General features: G+C 41.3%; 1 protein-coding gene across 11 annotated transcripts in view; it reads left to right on the forward strand.

The window, feature by feature from the left end:
- Positions 1-209: 209 nt before the first annotated feature.
- Positions 210-20,725, forward strand: part of PRPF4B (pre-mRNA processing factor 4B) — a 42,333-nt gene continuing 21,817 nt past the window's right edge. For 6 of the 11 annotated variants that reach the window (XR_005021794.1, XR_005021792.1, XR_005021793.1 and 3 more), the window contains exons 1-3: positions 839-999; positions 8,535-9,734; positions 12,443-12,619. Coding sequence is in view for 1 of the 11 variants with exons in the window: in XM_036868406.1 (XP_036724301.1) it covers positions 863-999; positions 8,535-9,734; positions 12,443-12,619 (1,514 nt within the window). In the remaining 10 variants the exon portion in view is untranslated. Of the gene's footprint in view, positions 1,000-8,534; positions 9,735-12,442; positions 12,620-20,725 lie in introns of all 11 variants that reach the window. The other 5 variants (XR_005021799.1, XR_005021800.1, XR_005021801.1 and 2 more) reach the window with 1 other exon arrangement.

Genomic DNA, 20,725 nt, shown 5'->3' on the forward strand with positions numbered 1-20,725 from the left:
CCACCCAGGGACTTATTTTGTAAGAATATTTGTAACTCTTCCTCTCTGAAAATCAAGAGATATATAAGAAGCTCAGATATTCCGAACTCAAATTTCTAGGTCAAACCCAAACTCAGTGGATTATAAGAATAAAAGTGATCATCACCCTGCTTTCCGGTTCCAGAGTATGGAGAAAGATATGTCTCTTTTGAGAGACAGAGAACGTAAAAACCTCCATGGTATTGAAAGCTCTCCAAGAGACAGTAAATGTTTTCTCATACAATGTTTCATTTAATCTCGTTATCGTAGATTCCATTATTATAGAAAAACAAAGTCACAAAGTTATTCGGACCAATTACAGAACCAGCGAAACTAAACAGGAGTAACGGATTCCTGAATCGTTACCCCCGTACTTAGCAACAGCTGAAACAAAGTTCAAAAGTTTCAAAGAAATGTATCAATAAAAATAGTTCCCTATGTTCTAGGTACAGCCCTACGTTTCCAGTACTCCTGCCTTTCTACAAACTTTCCCTTAATGCCGTTTCACATTGACTTATCTAGACAGTAAAAAGGCATTTAAAAGCAAAGTCATCTTGTTTGCCCCAGTTTGAGAATTTTAACCCAACTGTGGGCCCCACAATGAAACCAGTTCTCGGAACCGCGCCCGCAAGGCAGACACCCCCTTTCTCCACCGGGGTCCTGGAACGTAACGTCGGTTCTAACCCAATCAACGCGCGCCCTTAAAGCCCCAGCCCTCGCTGCCGCAGCCCCGCCCCGTCGCGGAAGTGCGTCATGACGCTCGTGCGCCCTGTCCCCGGATGCACTTTTATATCCGGATTCTCCGAGCAATTCTGAGCTCCACGGTTCCCGACGCTGTCGGCACATGCGCGACGGCCCTGCTCCTTCTTCCTCCTCCTCCAGTGGCTTCCACCGTCCGGGCGGCCACCGCCACCGCCGCCCAGGAGTCAGGAAGTTCAAGATGGCCGCCGCGGAGGCTCAGTCGCTGCGGGAACAGCCAGAGTAAGTAGTCTAGGAGCGCGGAAGGCCGGCGCCCGGGGCTGGCCGAAGGGGAGCGGGCGGAGAGCTGCCCGGGCGGCGGGCGGGAAAGTTCGGGCCCTGGGGCCGCGGCCAAACTTTGCCTCCCGCGCGGCGTCGTGGAGCGCGGGCGGGCGGCCTGCGCGCTCCGCTCGCCGGGAGGCCGCGGCTGCTGGGTCGAGGGCGGCCGGGCCTGCCGCGTCGTTGCCCCGGGAGGCGTGGGCGCGAGCGGCCTCTACAGGTCCCGAGCGCGCGGCTCCAGCGGGGGCGCGCCTGCCCGCCTGCCCTCCGCGGGGACGAGCGGGGCTCCCGGCGGCCTCGGTGCGGGCCCCCGAGCAGCAGGGCGGCGCGGGCGAGCCCTGAGACCTTCCCTCCGCAGGCGGTTCCCCTGGTGCTTCTGCTGCCCTTGTCAGCCTTAGGACCTGAAAGCAGGGAGGAGAAGGGGTGCCGGGGCCGTGCTCCTTGACCACCCCAGAGCTGCAGTTTGCGGTTGGCGGGGTGCTTCCTCCTGCCACCCTGTACTCTGTACTCTAGCATCCCCCCGATATCCCACCCCCCCTCATCCCCCCGTCGCCCCCCCCCCCCCCCGCCAATTGCAGCAATTTGCCAACTTGCAAACTTGAGACAAAGTAGGATCAAGTCCTCGGTTTTGAGGCCTAGCATTTTTGGCCTGAGTTTATAGTGCTTCTTTGGGAGTACGAGTGGAAGAAGTGGAAATTGTTAGCTACTTCCAAACCCAAGCACTTCTTGTCTGTAATTAAGCTAGTATAAGGATCGATGCGGCCGAGCAAAAACAGACTTGTACATGCTGCAAGGGTAACCGTTGCTTAACTAAAAGCAGTATCTTGTTTTTCGTGTGTTCCTTAGGAAAACTCAAGAACCTAGAAGAGAATGGATTTTAAAATAGTATTCCTATAGCGACCTTTTTTTTGCATCCGCATTTTTTGATTTTGTTTCCTGCTGTCTTAGGAAAGAGGTAGATACAATCTCTCAGCAACTTTGGACTGAGAGAGAGGAGAAATCTTTGCCACCAGCCGGCCCATCGCTTCATTGCTGTGCGTCCAGTTCTGGACTGCTCAGTCATTTGCTTTACTCAGCTAGACAGAGATATTTATGAAGTTTTTCATTAAAGACCTCTGAAAGCTGCTTTATTATCTTCATTTCAATTTGACTTAAAAGAGAGCAAATGGATTCCGAAGTTCTGGGTAGACTTTGCCTCTTTTTGTTTCTCCTCGAGTTCACAGTGAGGCTCAGTTCCAGTCTTCATGACAAGATGGTCCAAATCTTAGGCAACGCGGCTGATTTTTCTAGTAATCTGTTTAAAGTTCTGTAGTATTATGTCCATTTATTTGATTTCAGGGACAGTTCAGATTCCTTTTGAAGAGTGGCTCAGCCGTATTTCTTTACATATTCAAATAACACTAGATTTAATAATAATATTTATTTTGGCCCCTGCAGTATGAATGACCCTGAGATAGTCTTTAATTCCACCTCCCCCCTCCTCGACACTTGTTTTGCATGGAATGTGTGGTCTGTATGTGTCCCACTTTCACTTATTTGAAAATGTTTTGCCATAGAAAATGACAGTTTGCTAAGAAAGCAGGTACCATGTTGGCTGCCCGCAGTGAATGCTGGAATGTAGTGTCTGAATAGTTTTTTTGAGGACACACTGAGGAGTTCACAGTTACATGGAGTCTATTCCAAATGGAACATTTAGAAAAGGTAAACGTATAAAATAGTTTTAAGCTCCCTGAAGGCTTTTTAGTGGCTTTTACATTTGTCAGTCTCTTTAGCTCAGCCTTTTTCGATGGTTTTAAGCGTTTAAATTTTTATATGCATTGACTTACTTGCACTTACCAAGACCAGGTACTGAACAAATATTACCTCATTCAGTCCTTCTAACAACCCAACGGAGGTGGATACTGTTATTTCCCACATTTTACAGATGAGGAAACGGAAGTACAGAGAAATTAAGTTAGCTTGCCCAACGTCACGCTAAGTGACAGATGCAGGATTGAAACCCAGGCAGTCTAGTTCTAGAGCCCTGCTCCTGACTTTTGTACTGTTTGGTCCCTTGCTATACAGTGTGGCTCCTTTTAAAAATAGCCTTTAGCATTTGAAATCATTTTTATTTATTTCCAGTGTCCTAGAAAGGTCCGTTTTCATGATATGACAGTTCTAACTCTTTGAAACTTAATATCCCACTTGGAAAAGGTGGGGGGGGCGGGGCAAGGTTCGTTTTAAGACTAGTTGGTCTTTTGAATCCATTTTTATTTTAACATCTACATAGTCAGAGAAACAGGCTTAATTATTTTCTTTATAAAATGCAGTGACATTCATTTTGCTCCCCCTTGCCCCCAACTGCAAAGCATGAATTGAATGCTTTCTAAATAAGATGTTATTAAGAATACTCTTTGAAAAATATATGTGAAAGAGGAAGTTAAAATAACACTAGAGGGCTTCCCTGGTGGCGCAGTGGTTGAGAATCTGCCTGCCAATGCAGGGGACAGGGGTTCGAGCCCTGGTCTGGGAAGATCCCACATGCCGCGGAGCAACTAAGCCCGTGAGCCACAGTTACTGAGCCTGCGCGTCTGGAGCCTGTGCCCCGCAACAAGAGAGGCCGCGATAGTGAGAGGCCCGCGCACCACGATGAAGAGTGACCCCCGCTTGCCGCAAGTAGAGAAAGCCCTCGCACAGAAACGAAGACCCAACACAGCCAAAAATAAATAAATAAATTAAAAAAAAAAAAAAAAGAGCAGATTTTTCTGCGGGAGGTGATTAAATTTAAATCGTTTGAGGGTATTGCCGTCAAGAAATAGGCGTGTGCGCCGTATGGGGCACTGGGGGTGTTAGTGAGCGAAAACAGTGTTCACCGTCCAGAGCTGCGAGCGCGCGTGCAGGCAGTGTAAACCAGCTGTAGTCCGTGACACTCCTTGTGTGTGTTACTCTGTGTAGATCGTTTCTTTGACACGGCAAATACTTACTGAGTACCTGCCCTAGCTTAGACCATCTTGTGGGCCTCAGGGACAGAGCAGCCAGGTAGACAGATCCAGACCCTGCTCTCAAAGGGCTCGTGTTACGGCAGGGAGAGACGAATACGAATTCCGTGACGTGGGGGGCGGTTAAGCAGAGAAAGCTAAGCAGAGCTATGCGCGCTAGGGTGGGGTAGCAGTGAAAAGGAACTGGCCCGGAGACCTGGCTGAGGAAGCGTGATTTGAGCAAAGGCCTGAGGTGGGCGAGGGGGCAGCAGCGCTGTGTCTGGGGGAGGCGTGCCAGGCCCTTTGGTGGGAGAGCACTTGCTGTAGGAAGAGAGCAGTGAGGGTGGGAGGGAACGAGGGGTTCAGGGTGGTGGACGGGTTGGGCTGATGGTATAGGACTCATACAGAGTTTAAGTTTTTGCTCTGAATAAGGTAGGAAACAGTAGTCAGTTTTCACTCAGAGTGGTGACATGACCTGACATTTTAAAAGCATCTTCGAGCAACTGCAAGAGCTCTGACTTTGAATGTAATACCAGCCTTCTCACCAGCTTGAGATACACATGCCCTTAGGCGAGTCCCGTCCACCTCCTTGAATGTGAAGTCTCATCTGTCCTGGGGACATAGGCAGAGGCAGTACTTCTTGAGCACTTTGTGTGACAGTTTTATATGTATGAACTCATTGCTGCGACAAACCTGTCATTTGCCAGTACTGTTATGTCCCCCGTTTTTACAGTGGAGGAAACTGAGGCACAGGGGAATAGCTTGTCTAAGGTCACACTAGAGGTATCCCATTGCAGGCAGCATTGGAACAAGGCCATTTGACTCGAGGATCCTTGCTCCCGCCAGGATTCCTTAAAATAACATTCTTAGTGTCCGTCTGCAGCTCCACAGTGCCCACAGTGGGGAGCAAATTTATCCAGTGTCTGAACAATAAGAACAACTTACTTTTGGGGCCCTAGGGTTGTGCTAGGCCTCGCTACCCTTGATGTCTGTTAACCAGCACTGTGCTGTCCTTACCACGTGCCTTGAGGTGGGTACGGCTCTTTTCTCCATCAAGCTTAAACTCACCTAAGGCCACACAACTGGTAAGTAGTGAGACCAGGAACTGAGCCCAGGTAGTCTGGCTCTGGAGACTTTACCACCCAACTATCCTTTTTCTTGAGGATACTTAGAGGATCTTCAGATGGTCTTGTTTGTTTTTTTGCCGCACTGTGCAGCTTGTGGGATTTTAGGTCCCCAACCAGGGATTGAACCCAGGCCCTTGGCAGTGAGAGCGTGGAGTCCTAACCACTGGACCACCAGGGAATTCCCTAGATCAGGGGTCCCCAACTCCCCGGCCGCGGACCGTTACTGGTGCGCCGGTGCGTGGCCTGGTAGGAACCGGGCCACACGGCAGGAGGTGAGCGGCGGGCGAGCGAGCGAAGCTTCACCTGCAGCTCCCCATCGCTCGCGTTACCACCTGGACCATCTCCCCCGCTGCCCCATCCGTGGAAAAACTGTCTTCCGTGAAACCGGTCGCTGGTGCCAAAGAAGGTTGGGGATCGCTGCCCTACGTTATTTGAGTTTTAGCTTATTGACTAGAATTTTGTACTTTGGACACTTAGGTTTTATATACCTGAAAACCCTTCCCGACCTTAAAAAGGTTCTCCGTACCTACTTCTGTATCTTGAATTAGCCTAGTTCTCTTTTTCTCAAGCTTTTCTCCCTGTAACTCAAGGTTCAGAAAAATCGACACGTAGCTCACCTTCTGGACTGTGGGCTGGGAGATTGTAGGGAAGGGAGGTGGTTACCTGTATGAGATTGTAGCCTATACAAGGATCAAAGTTGAAATGTCTTTGTATCTTCACCCTAAATCTGTGATTTTCCCCCCTCCTTGATAAAGCCATGTTGGTTTTTTCTTTTTTAAACACAAAAATTACACTTTCCTTTTCCAAGTCTCTGAGAAAATTTGATGATCCTAGAACACTGTTTCATCTATCCCGTGTCTTCTTATACCCTGTTTGAGAGAAGTGAGGCCAAACTAAAACCTGACTCAGCTGAAGACTCGGCTTCCTCTGCAGCACTGTTTAATACTTTCTCCTTTCCCACAGTGCATAGTGCCAGAAATGGACATTGGCAGTCTGGCGCCCCAAATTCAAAGTTCTTGCCATGTGGTAGTTGTGTGTTCTCCATGTCCTCCACACCCGCTCATTGTTGTGCGCTGGTAACTTCACAAGCACACTCCGCTGTGTTGTGCTGCTTGCGCCTCCCCTCCCCTCCCCTCCCCTCATCCCCCAAGTGTACTGAAGACGGAGACCTGCCGGAGGACCATAACAGCAGCATCACTGCAGACCATCCGTCCAGTAGCTTAACCTTGCAGTTCCTGAGCCTCTGACTGTCTCAACCGTGTGCTCCCAGAATCCCATGCTGTATCTTTTCATCTCCTGGAATTGGTCCGCTTGAGATCTTAACCTCCGTTAGAGCAGTCTCTTCCACAAGTTTGACGCCCTGGTAACATTGATCTTTTTTCCTATATCTAAAGTACCCCTTAACCCTTCTGGTTAATTTCTTACTCATTCTTTAACACAGTGTTACTCATCCTATTTTTTAATCCAAGTACCTTGTTGCTAAATTTCTCTCCCCCTAAAGTCCCTGCTGAACAGAAGCTTGGGTTTTTCTGTGGTATGCAAGATACCTTCCTTGACTGTTTCAAATTGATTTAAAGTGATCCTTCAGTGTTCCCATAATGCCCTTACTCGGGTCTTTATCATTGCAGTTCTCCAGTGTTTCATGTGACTTTCTTTTCCACCGGAAATTTCCTTGAGAGAGGCAAATATTGGTCTTGTACATTTTTATTTTCCTGTTACCTGACAATGCCTACATTATGTGTAGGTGATTTTCTTTTAAATGTTGAGATTGAATAGACTCATTAATTTTTAACTTGCAAGGAGCTATTTGTAGTATATGGCACAAATACTAAGCTTACTAAAAGTACAGGAGTATGTAATTCGGAGGACTTGAACAAAATAATCCATGTCTTCTTCCAAAAATAGTGTGATGACCTGAATCTAGATAAGTTAAAAGTCTGGCTTTGGTCTCAAACTCTAGGACATGATGGTTTAGTATGAAGTGACTTTAATGGGGAAAGTTAAGTAATGCTGTTGCAGCCTGTGTTTAACCTAGGATTACTGAAGAGCAAGGATTTAGCAAAATAATTTGGAATCATAAACTCTAACTCAGTCCAAACATTTAAGCACAGAAGCCACCCACCTTAGACTAAATAGCCTGCTGAGCAAATGCTTGGCTGAACCATATGAAATTGCTGAGATAGGCTGTTGCTGGCGTGTTGAAGACTCTGCCGTGTCTCAGACTAATGCAGCAGAGGCCCCCTTGTGCGAGGAGGGCACGTCTCAGCACCCCCAGTGGAGGCCTAAAACCAGGGATGGTACCCGGCCTGAACGTACTGCTTTTTCCTGTGTGTACATACTTATGATAAAGTTTAATTCAAAAATAAATTAGGCACAGTAAGCGAGTAACAACAGTAACCGATAATAAATAGAATAATTGTAACAATGTACTGTCATAAAAGTTACATTTATGTGGTTTTTCTCTCTCAGCATATCATGCTGTACTCTCCCTTCTTGTGGTGATGTGAGATGATAAAATGTCTGTGTGATGAGATGAAGTGAGGTGAATGACCTAGGCATTGTGACATAGCGTTAGGCTACTACTGACCTTCTGACCATATGTCAGACGGAAGATCGTCTGCTTCCTGTCATCCTGGATTCTCAGCCGTGATGATGTGGATGGTAGGATGTCAGGAGCAGACGATGTCCATGGTGGGGGAACCCAGGCAAGATGGCGCAAAGATTTCATCGTGCTACTCAGAACAGAGCAGGGGTACTGCTGTACCACATGGTTGCGAAGTGGCCACTTATAGGCCTAGAGCCTAGAGTCCTAACTCCTGTCAGTTCACTTTGAAGTTTTTAACCCTCGGGATGTGTTGACAATATCAACATTAGCCATCAGCCGCCTGTGCACATTGAAGGGACTGCTGCTTTTGGGTGTAGCTCTGTATTGGCTCTAGAGATTTAAATATATATATATTTCTGAATCCAAGTGGAGAAGGAGATGAGTGTCCCAATATATGTCGTTATTAATGTTTTACGGAAAAAGAAAATGGGGGGGGGGGTCCTTTGGTGTTGAGTTGTGTGGGAAATGCTGGTTTAAAAACCAGGTTACTTGAGTGACTTTAAGAAAGTCAGCATTAACAATTTGTTGCACCTGGTTTGGATTCCCTTATTCTATTAAGTATAATTATGTTAACCTCCTGCATTATGTATTTCCTGTAATACTTTTGGTATTTGAGTTCAACCGTTAGAAACAAATTAAAGTTAAATCACTGTTCAACTCAGTTCTTGCTGTATACCTTTGAAATAAAATATTTCAGTGACTAATTTCATGTATCTTATTGAGATGTATTTTATCATTGCTATTATTTTGTTATGATTCTGAATGCTTGATAAATGATGTGACTTTTAAATGTGTTTGATACATTTATAGGATGGAAGATGCTGATAATTCTGAAAAGAGTGTAAATGAAGAAAATGGAGAGGTATCAGAAGACCAATCTCAAAATAAGCACAGTCGTCACAAAAAAAAGAAGCATAAACACAGAAGTAAACATAAGAAACATAAACATTCTTCAGAAGAAGACAAGGATAAAAAACATAAACATAAGCATAAACATAAGAAACACAAAAGAAAAGAGGTTATTGATGCTTCTGACAAAGAAGGTATGTCTCCAGCAAAAAGAACTAAACTTGATGATTTAGCTTTGCTGGAAGACTTGGAGAAACAGAGGGCCTTGATTAAAGCTGAACTTGATAATGAGTTAATGGAAGGAAAGGTCCAGTCTGGGATGGGGCTCATATTACAAGGTTATGAGTCTGGCTCTGAAGAAGAGGGGGAGATTCATGAAAAGGCACGAAATGGAAATAGGTCTAGTACTAGATCTTCAAGTACGAAGGGGAAACTTGAACTTATGGACAATAAAAATAGTACAAAAAAACGAAGTAAAAGCAGATCCAAAGAACGGACTAGACATAGGTCTGATAAAAAGAAAAGTAAGGGAGGTGTTGAAATAGTTAAAGAGAAGGCAACGAGGAGCAAGTCAAAGGAGAGGAAAAAGTCCAAAAGTCCCTCCAAAAGAAGTAAGTCTCAAGATCAAGCAAGAAAGTCAAAGTCTCCTACCCTTAGAAGGCGGTCTCAAGAGAAAATTGGGAAGGCCAGATCTCCTGCTGATGACAAGGTTAAAATTGAAGATAAAAATAAGTCAAAAGACAGGAAAAAATCCCCAATCATAAATGAAAGTAGAAGTCGCGATCGAGGCAAAAAATCTAGATCCCCAATTGACTTGAGAGGTAAATCCAAAGACAGAAGGTCACGGTCCAAAGAGAGGAAATCGAAACGGTCTGAAACTGATAAAGAGAAGAAGCCAATTAAATCTCCCTCTAAAGATGCTTCCTCTGGGAAAGAAAATAGGTCACCCAGTAGAAGACCTGGTCGTAGTCCCAAAAGAAGAAGTTTGTCTCCGAAACAACGTGATAAGTCAAGAAGAAGTCGATCTCCACTCTTAAATGATAGAAGGTCTAAGCAAAGCAAGTCACCTTCTCGAACTCTGTCTCCTGGTAGGAGAGCCAAGAGCCGATCCTTGGAAAGAAAACGCAGGGAGCCTGAACGGAGACGCCTTTCTTCGCCAAGGTAACTTGACTGCAAAGCTGTAGTGCTGCAGATTTCAGAGGAGAAACTAGAACTTGTGGACAATAAAAATGAGATGGTAATGAGTTTTATAGTGTTACTTATAATCCTGTCCACTAACTATATTAATGTTTGCACTTTTGTCAGTGAGTCTCTTGACTCTAGGTGATTTTTAAATATTGAACTTATTGACATTTTTAAAGTTCTTAATTTAGTATCTAATGTGCAGAATTACTCCTTTAAATCCAAGTAATTTGGCTGATAAGTCTCCGTATGCCCATTTTACGGGAAAGGAGATTGTATAGTTTCCAGAGTAGGGAATGTTCTTTGAACAGTATGGGCTGAAATTTTTAAAAATGGAGCTATCAGTTTAAGGATTGTGATCTGTCCATTCTTTTGAGTTGGCATGATTTTGAATTCTGACAATATGATTGGAACTACAGTTGTCTTTTTTGGTCCCCAAAATATAATTAAATTAAAAGTGGACGTTTTTTTCTGTTACTAATTCATATACTTGTAATCTCATTGAAAAAAAAATACCTCTTAAGTTTAGGAAGAATAGTGTAAGAAGTGATTTTATTTTTTATCAATAATAATGAAAATATTTCATATACATTTGGTCCATCAATTCTTTTCTCATAAGTTCTCATGATTGTCTCTCATGAAGTGGAGTGATCCTCATACTTAATTTTTTTTTTGTCATCATTTTTTTTCACATCTTTATTGGAGTATAGCTGCTTTACAATGTTGTGTTAGTTTCTGCTGTACAACACATTGAATCAACTATATGTATACATATATCCCCATAATGCCCTCCCTCTTGCGTCTCCCTCCCATCTTCCCTATCCCACCACTCTAGGTGGTCACAAAGCACCGAGCTGATCTCCCTGTGCTATGCGGCTGCTTCCCACTAGCTAGCTATTTTACTTTGGTAGCGTATATATGTCCATGCCACTCTCTCACTTCGTCCCAGCTTACCCTTCCCCCTCCCCGTGTCCTCAAGTCTGTTCTCTACGTCTGCGTCTTTATTCCTGCCCTGCCCCTAGGTTCATCAGTACCACTCTTTTAGTTTCCATATATATTTGTTAGCATACGGTATTTGTTTTTCTTTTTTTGACTTAATACAGAGTGAAGTAAGTCATACTTAATTTATAAATGAGAAAGTAGATTGAGAGGTTATCTAACTTACCTAGGGTCATAGAACTGATGAGTAAAGGCACAGAAGGGATTTTGGCAGGGAGAGGAGGGTGTTGTTTAGATTGGTCCAAAAGCTACTTTAGAAACTGATTTTTTAATGTCTTTATATTCAGTAATTAGACATGCGAAATTACCAACCAAGTTTCCCTTAAAAGAATGTCGGCTTATACCATGCAAAGATATTCTGAATTCCTAGCCATCTACTGTTGCATGTTAATGTTTTCTGTGTATGGGTATAAATCTGAACTGGCCTTGAAGTTTAAATAAATCATCCTGTGTTTTGAGAAGCTTCAAGAATGCTATTTTCAAAGTGCTGTATCTTAAGAGATCCTGTTGACTCTTTACTTCTAAGCAGTGTAATGAAACGGCTCTGCCTGCAGCTCTGTGGAGACAGTGTTGCTGGTGTTATCTGACGTCATTCTTAAGGTCCTGTTCTCTTTCAGTTGCTTTCAGTTTGAAAAGGAAATTCTGAGGAGTTTATCAAGGACTAGAGTTGAATATTTGAAACAAATTTTTATTTTTAGTTGCAGAAGAGATACATGCTAATTAAAGAGAAATTTAAATGGTGCTGGAAGCCTGTAAATTCACTTTTTCCATCCCTCCTCTGCTGCCACTCCAAAGAAGACTGTCTCTTTCTAGCCCCTTGACTATGCACATACGATTGTATGTATGCGTTTTTTCTTAAAAATAGGATTCATACTATTTATGTTAACAGTGATTTTCTTTTTTCATGAAACACTTCTGTGACAATACATAAGGATCATTTTTAATTCTTCATATATCAATAATAGCAACATGATATTTCACAGTGTAGATGTACCATAATATATTTAACCATTCCCTTGTTGAAACTGATGAAAGTTGAGGTTGGTTCCAGTTTTTCATGATTGTTTGCAAAGACATCCATTGGTTCTGTGTAAAGTTTCTTTTAGAATAGATTCATGGAAGCGGAATTGCAGTCTGAGATTATGTACATCTACATTTTAGAAAGTTAACTGCCACATTTCCTTCCAGATAAGTTATACCAATATTTACTGCCATGACTAGGTGGACTGTCCTTTTCCCTAAACTCTTACCTGTATTTCCTCTTCTGAGGTTAATGTTGATTGTAAGGGGGTTTTATTCTTAATTGATACATTAAAAATAAGGCTCTTAATTGCAAAGATGTCAAAAATTTAGAAAGAAAACAGTCTTCAAACCAAGGGAATGGAATATTATTACTTACTTGGGCAAGTTTTATTTGTTTATCTGAAAATCAGTAGCTTTAACAATATGAATAATCTTTAATAATTCTTCAAATTGTGAGACCAGAGGAAATAGACCTTCTATTGTGTGTCTACTATAACACCAGATGTCACTGTGATCATCTGAATTTTTGTTAAAAAACATATTAATCTGTGTTTACTAACTTTAGGTTAATGTGCCCTTTCTTAAAGTGTTCTTTACATGTAGAAGAAATTCATTTATTCTAATTTGATTTATTCTTCTTTGAACTTGTATTTGGTCCCCTTAAGAACACGACCTCGAGATGACATCCTCAGTAGGCGGGAAAGGTCAAAAGATGCCAGCCCAATCAGTAGGTGGTCTCCAGCCCGAAGAAGAGCCAGTAGATCTCCTGTTAGGAGGAGGTCCCGCTCCCCCCTCAGACGGAGCCGATCTCCCAGAAGAAGAAGCCGGTCTCCTCGGAGAAGGTAAAGATACCCATTTGATCCATCAAACTCTGACTGTTTTTGAAGCTCAGTTGGTAGGTTTTCTTAACAAACAGTTTTCTCTGAAAAATTGTAGCTGTGACGCCATATAGTTTCCTGTTACCAACATGTGATATTTCACACACACTGATTTTTCTTTAATAGAGTTTTCCTTCAAATTTATATAAATCCGTGTTCATTAAAAACACAAATCTTTTTTTTTTTAAGTAGGACATTTTTTTCCCTCTGTTTTAAAGAGAGATAAATACTAAATGAGCTAGGCTTATGATTTTTCTTTTAATTAGCAGGCTAGATCACAGAGTAATAGATAAGTATCCTGTCATTTCATAGTTGCAGCTCTGTATTGATTTTTCTGTGAACTTGTATTTGGTCCTCTTAAGAACACAACTTGGAGATGATGTCCTCAGTAGACGTGAAAGACTCTTTGGGTGAAGATCTCTTTTAACTCACAGCAGTAGAAACCAGTCTTTATGTATGTATCTTTGAATGTTTTTGTATACTAGATTCTCAGAAGTGGAAATGCCTTGACAGTGTGTTTGTCTAAATTTTTTTAAGTTACTGCCATATGTATTGGTTTCATTAGTTTTTTTAATACTGTTCCTCACACGTTTCTGTTCTGCCCAGTTTCATCACATTTCTTGCAGATGGACATGGTCGAGGTTAATGTAATCATTGTGATCGTATACATACCGTTCATTCCAGAGCAAGCAGTCGGTGGGAGAGGGGAAGAGAGGACTCTCATGCTCCCAGCCTTCTGGCTCCAAGCTGACGGTAGTTTGCGTAGGATTTGCTTCCCTTTTCCAGAGTCCCTTGTTCTTCTCTTACGTTGTGATTCCGTTTTCCTGTATCCAGTTTCTTGCTTTACCTCCTTGTTTGCTAATGCATCTCCAATAGCTTTTTGAGGAAAGTGAACAGAAAGGACAATCTTGGGGACCTGTGTCTCTAAAAAATGCCTATGATTCTCATTGCTGATTTATCAAGGAATAGAATTCTAGTTTGAGATCATTTTCTTAAGAATTTTTAAATTGTTATTCCACTGATTTCTAGCTTCCCTTATTGCTATTCAGAAGTCCTCCTCTGATAAGTGGGTGTTTCTTTATAGGACTTGCTTTTTTCTCTTTTTATAAGAAATGTCCTGTGTTCCAAAATTTCACTGTAATAATGCCTTGATGAGCAGCTCCTTCTTACCATTTATTTTGCTGGGCACTAGATAGGCCCTTTAAAGCAGGAAGATTATGGCTGCCTGTACCGGGAAATTTTCTCATGTTTTTGTTTGCTTTCTCCCCCATTATTTTCTGGGTTTTTTCCAATTAGACCTTATAAACTGTTACACTGACTTCCCCCTCTCATCTTTTTTTGAATTTTATTTTATTTTTATACAGCAGGTTCTTATGTCATTCCCAAACTCCACCACCACCGCCCCCCGCCGCTTTCCCCCCTTGATGTCCATACGTTTGTTCTCTACATCTGTGTCTCTATTTCTGCCCTGCAAACCAGTTCATCTGTATCGTTTTTCTAGGTTCCACATAATATATGTTAATATACGATATTTGTTTTTCTCTTTCTGACTTACTTCACTCTGTATGACAGTCTCTAGATCCCTCCACGTCTCTACAAATGACCCAATTTAGTTCTTTTTTATGGCTGAGTAATATTCCGTTGTATATATGTACCACATCTTCTTTATCCATTTGTCTGTCAATTGGACATTTAGGTTGCTTCCATGAGCTGGCTATTGTAAGTACTACTGCAGTGAACATTGGGGTTCATGTGTCTTTTTGAATTATGGTTTTCTTGGGTATACGCCCAGTAGTGGGATTGCTGGGTCATATGGTAATTCTATTTTTAGTTTTTTAAGGAACCTCCATACTGTTCTCCATAGTGACTGTATCAATTTACATTCCCGCCAACAGTGCAAGAGGGTTCTCTTTTCTCCACACCCTCTCCAGCATTTGTTGTTTGTAGATTTTCTGATGATGCCCATTCTAACAGGCGTGAGGTGATACCTCATTGTAGTTTTGATTTGCATTTCTCTAATAATTAGTGATGTTGAACAGCTTTTCACGTGCTTCTTGGCCATCTGTATGTCTTCTTTGGAGAAATGTCTATTTAGGTCTTCTGCCCATTTTTGGATTGGGTTGTTTGTTTTTTTAATATTGAGCTGCATGAGCTTTTTGTATATTTTGGAGATTAATCCTTTGTTCATTAGTTTGCAAATATTTTCTCCCATTCTGAGGGTTGTATTTTCGTTTTGCTTGTGGTTTCCTTTGCTGTGCAAAAGCTTTTAAGTTTCATTAGGTCCCATTTGTTTATTTTTGTTTTTATTCCCATTACTCTAGGAGGTGGATCAAAAAAGATCTTGCTGTGATTTATGTCAGAGAGTGTTATTCCTATGTTTTCCTCTAAGAGTTTTATAGTGTCTGGTCCTACATTTAGGTCTCTAATCCATTTTGAGTTTATTTTTGTGTATGGTGTTAGGGAGTGTTCTGCTTTCATTCTTTTACATATAGCTGTCCAGTTTTCCCAGCACCACTTATTGAAGAGACTGTCTTTTCTCCATTGTATATCCTTGCCTCCTTTGCCATTGATTAGTTCACCATAGGTGTGTCGGTTTATCTCTGGGCTTTCTATCCTGTTACATTGATCTATATTTCTGTTTCTGTGCCAGTACCATATTGTCTTGATTACTGTAGCTTTGTAGTATAGTCTGATTCCTCCAGCTCCGTTTTTTTCCCTCAAGACTGCTTTGGCTATTTGGGGTCTTTTGTGTCTCCACACAAATTTTAAGATTTTTTGTTCTAGTTCTGTAAAAAGTGCCACTGGTAATTTGATAGGGATTGCATTGAATCTGTAGATTGCTTTGGGTAGTATAATCATTTTCACAATATTGATTCTTCCAGTCCAAGAACATGGTATATCTCTCCATCTGTTTGTGTCATCTTTGATTTCTTTCATCAGTGTCTTATAGTTTTCTAAGTACAGGTCTTCTACCTCCTTAGGTAGGTTTATTCCTAGGTATTTTATTCTTTTTGTTGCAATGGTGAATGGAATTGTTTCCTTTATTTCTCTTTCTGATATTTCGTTGTTAGTGTATAGGAATGCAGGAGATTTTAGTGCATTAATTTTGTATCCTGCAACTTTACCAAATTCATTGATTAGCTCTAGTAGTTTTCTGGTGGCATCTTTAGGATTATCTATGTATAGTATCATGTCATCTGCAGACAGTGACAATTTTACTTCTTCTTTTCCAATATGTATTCCTTTTATTTCTTGTTGTTCTCTGATTGCCTGGCTAGGACTTCCAAAACTATGTTGAATAATAGTGGCAAGAGTGGACATCCTTGTCTTGTTCCTGGTCTTAGAGGAAATGCTTTCAGTTTTTCACCATTGAGAATGATGTTTGCTGTGGGTTTGTCGTATATGGTCTTTATTATGTTGAGGTTGGTTCCCTCTTTGCCCACTTTCTGGAGAGTTTTTATCATAAATGGGTGTTGAATTTTGTCAAAAGCTTTTTCTGCATCTATTGAGATGATCATATCGTTTTTGTCCTTCAGTTTGTTAATATGGTGTATCCCGTTGATTGATTTGCGTATATTGAAGAATCCTTTCATCCCTGGGATAAATCCCACTTGATCATGGTGTATGATCCTTTTAATGTGTGGTTGGATTCTGTTTGCTAGTATTTTGTTGAGGATTTTTGCATCTGTATTCATCAGTGATATTGGACTGTAATTTTCTTTTTTTGTAGTATCTTTGTCTGGTTTTGGTATCAGGGTGATGGTGGCCTCATAGAATGAGTTTGGGAGTGTTCCTTCCTCTGCAGTTTTTGGGAAGAGTTTGAGAAGGATGAGTGTTAGCTCTTCTCTAAATGTTTGATAGAATTCACCTGTGAAGCCATCTGGTCCTGGACTTTTGTTTGTTGGAAGATTTTTAATCACAGTTTCAATTTCATTACTTGTGATTGGTCTGTTCATATTTTCCATTTCTTCCTAGTTCAGTCTTAGAAGGTTATACCTTTCGAAGAATTTGTCCATTTCTTCCAGGTTGTCCATTTTATTGGCATAGAGTTGCTTGTAGTAGTCTCTTAGGATGCTTTGTATTTCTGTGGTGTCTGTTGTAACTTCTCCTTTTTCATTTCTGATTTTATTGATTTGAGTCCTCTCTCTTTTTCTTGATGAGTCTGGCTTTGTTTATCTTCTCAAAGAACCAGCTTTTAGTTTTATTGATCTTTGCTATTGTTTTCTTTGTTTCTATTTCATTTATTTCTGCTCTGATCTTTAGGATTTCTTTCCTTCTACTAACTTTGGGTTTTGTTTGTTCTTTCTCTAGTTTCTTTAGGTGTAAGGTTAGATTGTTTATCTGAGATTTTTCTTGTTTTTTGAGGTAGGCTTGTATTGCTATAAACTTCCCTCTTAGAACTGCTTTTGCTGTGTCCCATAGATTTTGGGTCATCATGTTTTCATTGTAATTAGTCTCCAGGTATTTTTTGATTTCCTCTTTGATTTCTTCAGTGATCTCTTAGTCATTTAGTAACGTATTGTTTAGCCTCCATGTGTTTGTGTTTTTTACGTTTTTTTCCCTGTAATTGATTTCTAATCTCATAGCATTGTGGTTGGAAAAGATGCTTGATGTGATTTCAGTTTTCTTAAATTTACCGAGGTTTGATTTGTGACCCAAGATGTGATCTATCCTGGAGAATGTTCCGTGTGCACTTGAGAAGAAAGTGTAATCTGCTGTTTTGGGGTGGAATGCCCTTTAAATATCAATTAAATCTATCTGATCTATTGTGTCATTTAAAGTTTGTGTTTCCTTATTAATTTTCTGTCTGGATGATCTGTCCATTGGTGTAAGTGTGGTGTTAAAGTCCCCCACTATTATTGTGTTACTGTCAATTTTCTCTTTTATAGTTGTCAACAGTTGCCTTATGTATTGAGGTGCTCCTATGTTGGGTACGTGTATATTTATAATTGTTTTCTCGGAGTGATCCCTTGACCATTATGTAGTGTCCTTCCTCGTCTCTTGTAACATTCTTTATTTTAAAGTCTATTTTATCTGATACGAGTATTGCTACTCCAGCTTTCGTTTGATTTCCATTTGCATGGAGTATCTTTTTCCATCTCCTCACTTTCAGTCTGTTTGTGTCCCTAGGTCTGAAGTGGGTCTCTTGTAGACAGCATATATATGGGTCTTGTTTTTGTATCCATTCAGCGAGCCTGTGTCTTTTGGTGGGAGCATTTAATCCATTTACCTTTAAGGTAATTATCAATATTTATCTTCCTATTACCATTTTCTTAATTGTGATGGGTTTGTTTTTGTAGGTCTTTTTATTCTCTTGTGTTTCCCTCTTAGAGAAGCTCCTTTAGCATTTGTTGTAGAGCTGGTTTGATAGTGCTGAATTCTCTTAGCTTTTGCTTGTCTGTAAAGCTTTTGATTTCTCCATCAAATCTGAATGAGATCCTTGCTGGGTAGAGTAATCTTGGTCGTAGGTTCTTCGCTTTCATCACTTTGAATATATCGTGCTACTCCCTTCTGGCTTGTAGAGTTTCTGCTGAGAAATCAGCTGTTAACCTTATGGGAGTTCCCTTGTATGTTATTTGTCATTTTTCCCTTGTTGCTTTCAATAATGTTTGTTTCTCCTTGGGTTTATCCTGCCTGGCACTCTGTGCTTCCTGGACTTGGGTGGCTATTTCCTTTCCCATGTTAGGGAAGTTTTTGACTATAATCTCTTCAAATATTTTCTCGGGTCCTTTCTCTCTCTCTCCTCTCCTTCTGGGACCCTTATAATGCAAATGTTGTTGCGTTTAATGTTATCTCAGAGGTCTCTTAGGCTGTCTTCATTTCTTTTCATTCTTTTTTCTTTATTCTGTTCCACAGCAGTGAATTCCACCATTCTGTCTTCCAGGTCACTTATCCGTTGTTCTGCCTCAGTTATTCTGCTATTGATTCCTTCTAGTGTATTTTTCATTTCAGTTATTGTGTTGTTCATCTCTGTTTGTTTGTTCTTTAATTCTTCTAGGTGTTTGTTGTTTAATTCTTCTAGGCCTTTGTTAAACATTTCTTGCATCTTCTCGATCTTTGCCTCCATTCTTTTTCCAATGTCCTGGATCATCTTCACTGTCGTTATTCGGAATTCTTTTTCTGGCCGGTTGCCTATCTCTACTTCATTTAGTTGTTTTTTTGGGGTTTTATCTTGTTCCTTCATCTGGTACAAAGTCCTCTGCCTTTTCATTTTGTCTCTTTCCATGAATGTGTCCTCTCTCATCTTTTATGTTTGTCCTTTTGTTCTACTTTCAGTCTTGAGAAGCTTTCTCAATCTACCTTCTTACCTTTCTGTTGATTTTTTTTTCTCCCTTCTGCACACTCATAATTTTTTAAATTTCCAAGACCTTGTTGGCTGTTTATTTTTTAATAACATTTTACTCTCATTTTATGGAAGTAGCATCTTTATGTCAAAGATGATAATGAGTTTATTTTGTGGAGCTTTTCTTCTTTATAGTTTTCTTCTCTTACCAATATATTGTTTCTACCCAGGTTTCTTTTGCTGCTTGTTTGCCTTTTCATTTGAGGACTTTCCTAGATCAGGTGGATCCTTCCTTGCTACCTGTTCTGATTCATCTGCCTATCCTCTCCATGAGAGCAGGATCTTAGGTCCCCGACCAGGGATGGAACCTGGGCCCCCTGCCGTGGAAGTACAGAATCCTAACCACTGGACCGCCAGGAAAGTCGCAAATGACTATTTATGTACTTATTTATTTATTTTTTTATTCTGGTTTAGAATGCTAAATGGAAGCTTTCTTCCATTCTGACAACCTGGAACTTGTGGATTGGTGGCGGATTAGCGTATCAGTGACTGTAGATCTTTCCTTTTGGGCTTGAGAATTTTCCAGAATCTTCTCATCTGCTGGAGAGTAAGACATGGCTGCCAGTAGAGTTCCGGTCCTAAATAGTGTGGGTCCCCCCTTAACCCTTCTCTTCCCAGTGCAGTGCCCTCCGGTACCGTGGGCCAGTTTTCACAACCACCACTACCTCTCTGTAAAGTGAATATTAGGTTTCCTGTGGTAGTGTGGGGAGGGGCGGCTGGTGGCATTCTCCACTGAGTCAGAAAGGAGAATATACCAAGTCAAGCTGTTCCTAAAGGATTTCAACCAGTTCTCTTTAGCTTTTCCCTCGTACTCCATCCTTCAGAGGATACGGTATCTCCAGATCTTGAGGCTTTCTGGGGCTTTGTGGCAGGCACTGACTTGTTTCTTATTTACCTTGTATGTCCCTATTGGACTAAGATTTAGATTTGATCTGCTACTACTTTTCTGTCCAGTTTGCATGTTTCAAGCTTTTATTGGTATCTGTTATCACATCTCTTCACATTGTCTTTGACTGAAGGTTTTATTTTGTCATTGTTCCCTTTAATGTTGTTTTAGTAAGGTTTCCGAAGAAATCTGAGATAAACATGGTCAGATGTGACATGAACAGAGTTTACCAGCCCTTTGTAGACTCACAGCCTTTTCTTTTGGGAGTCCCACAGCACTTTCTGACACAAACTTCCACCTTCATACTTGAACTCTGATGTCACTTTCTGTTTGGTTAACAGGGTATTTATGACAATGTCTGAGGGCCATATCAATTAGACTTAGAATTTCTGTCACCTTTGTCTTTCCCGTACTTTATTCAGCAGTGATCTTGTAAAAAATCAAGTTTATTGAGACACATTACTTACATAAAGTAAAATTCACCCTTTTCGTTGTAAAGTTGTGAGTTTTGACAGATGTGTGGTCGCCCGGCTGCCACCATTGAGGTACAGAGCGTTCCCATCGCCCCTGCAGTTCCCTCGCGCCCTTGTAGTTGGTGAGAAGAGTAGCTGTGGTTTAGTTGTCGTCAGTTAGGCTGGGTATCTGAATCTTACTGATGGTATGTTAATTTTGTTTTAAAATTTTAACTAACTGTTTTTAAAGATTTGACTTTTAGAACGCTTTTGGATTCACAACAGAGCTGAGCTTTTGAAAGGTACAGAGAGTCCCTGTACTACCCCTACACCCAGCAAACTCACAGCCTCCTCAACTTTAATTGACCTTTAGAATTTGTCTTCTCCTC

This window comes from Balaenoptera musculus, chromosome 11, assembly GCF_009873245.2.
Source record: "Balaenoptera musculus isolate JJ_BM4_2016_0621 chromosome 11, mBalMus1.pri.v3, whole genome shotgun sequence".
In the NCBI taxonomy this organism is placed as follows: domain Eukaryota; kingdom Metazoa; phylum Chordata; class Mammalia; order Artiodactyla; family Balaenopteridae; genus Balaenoptera; species Balaenoptera musculus.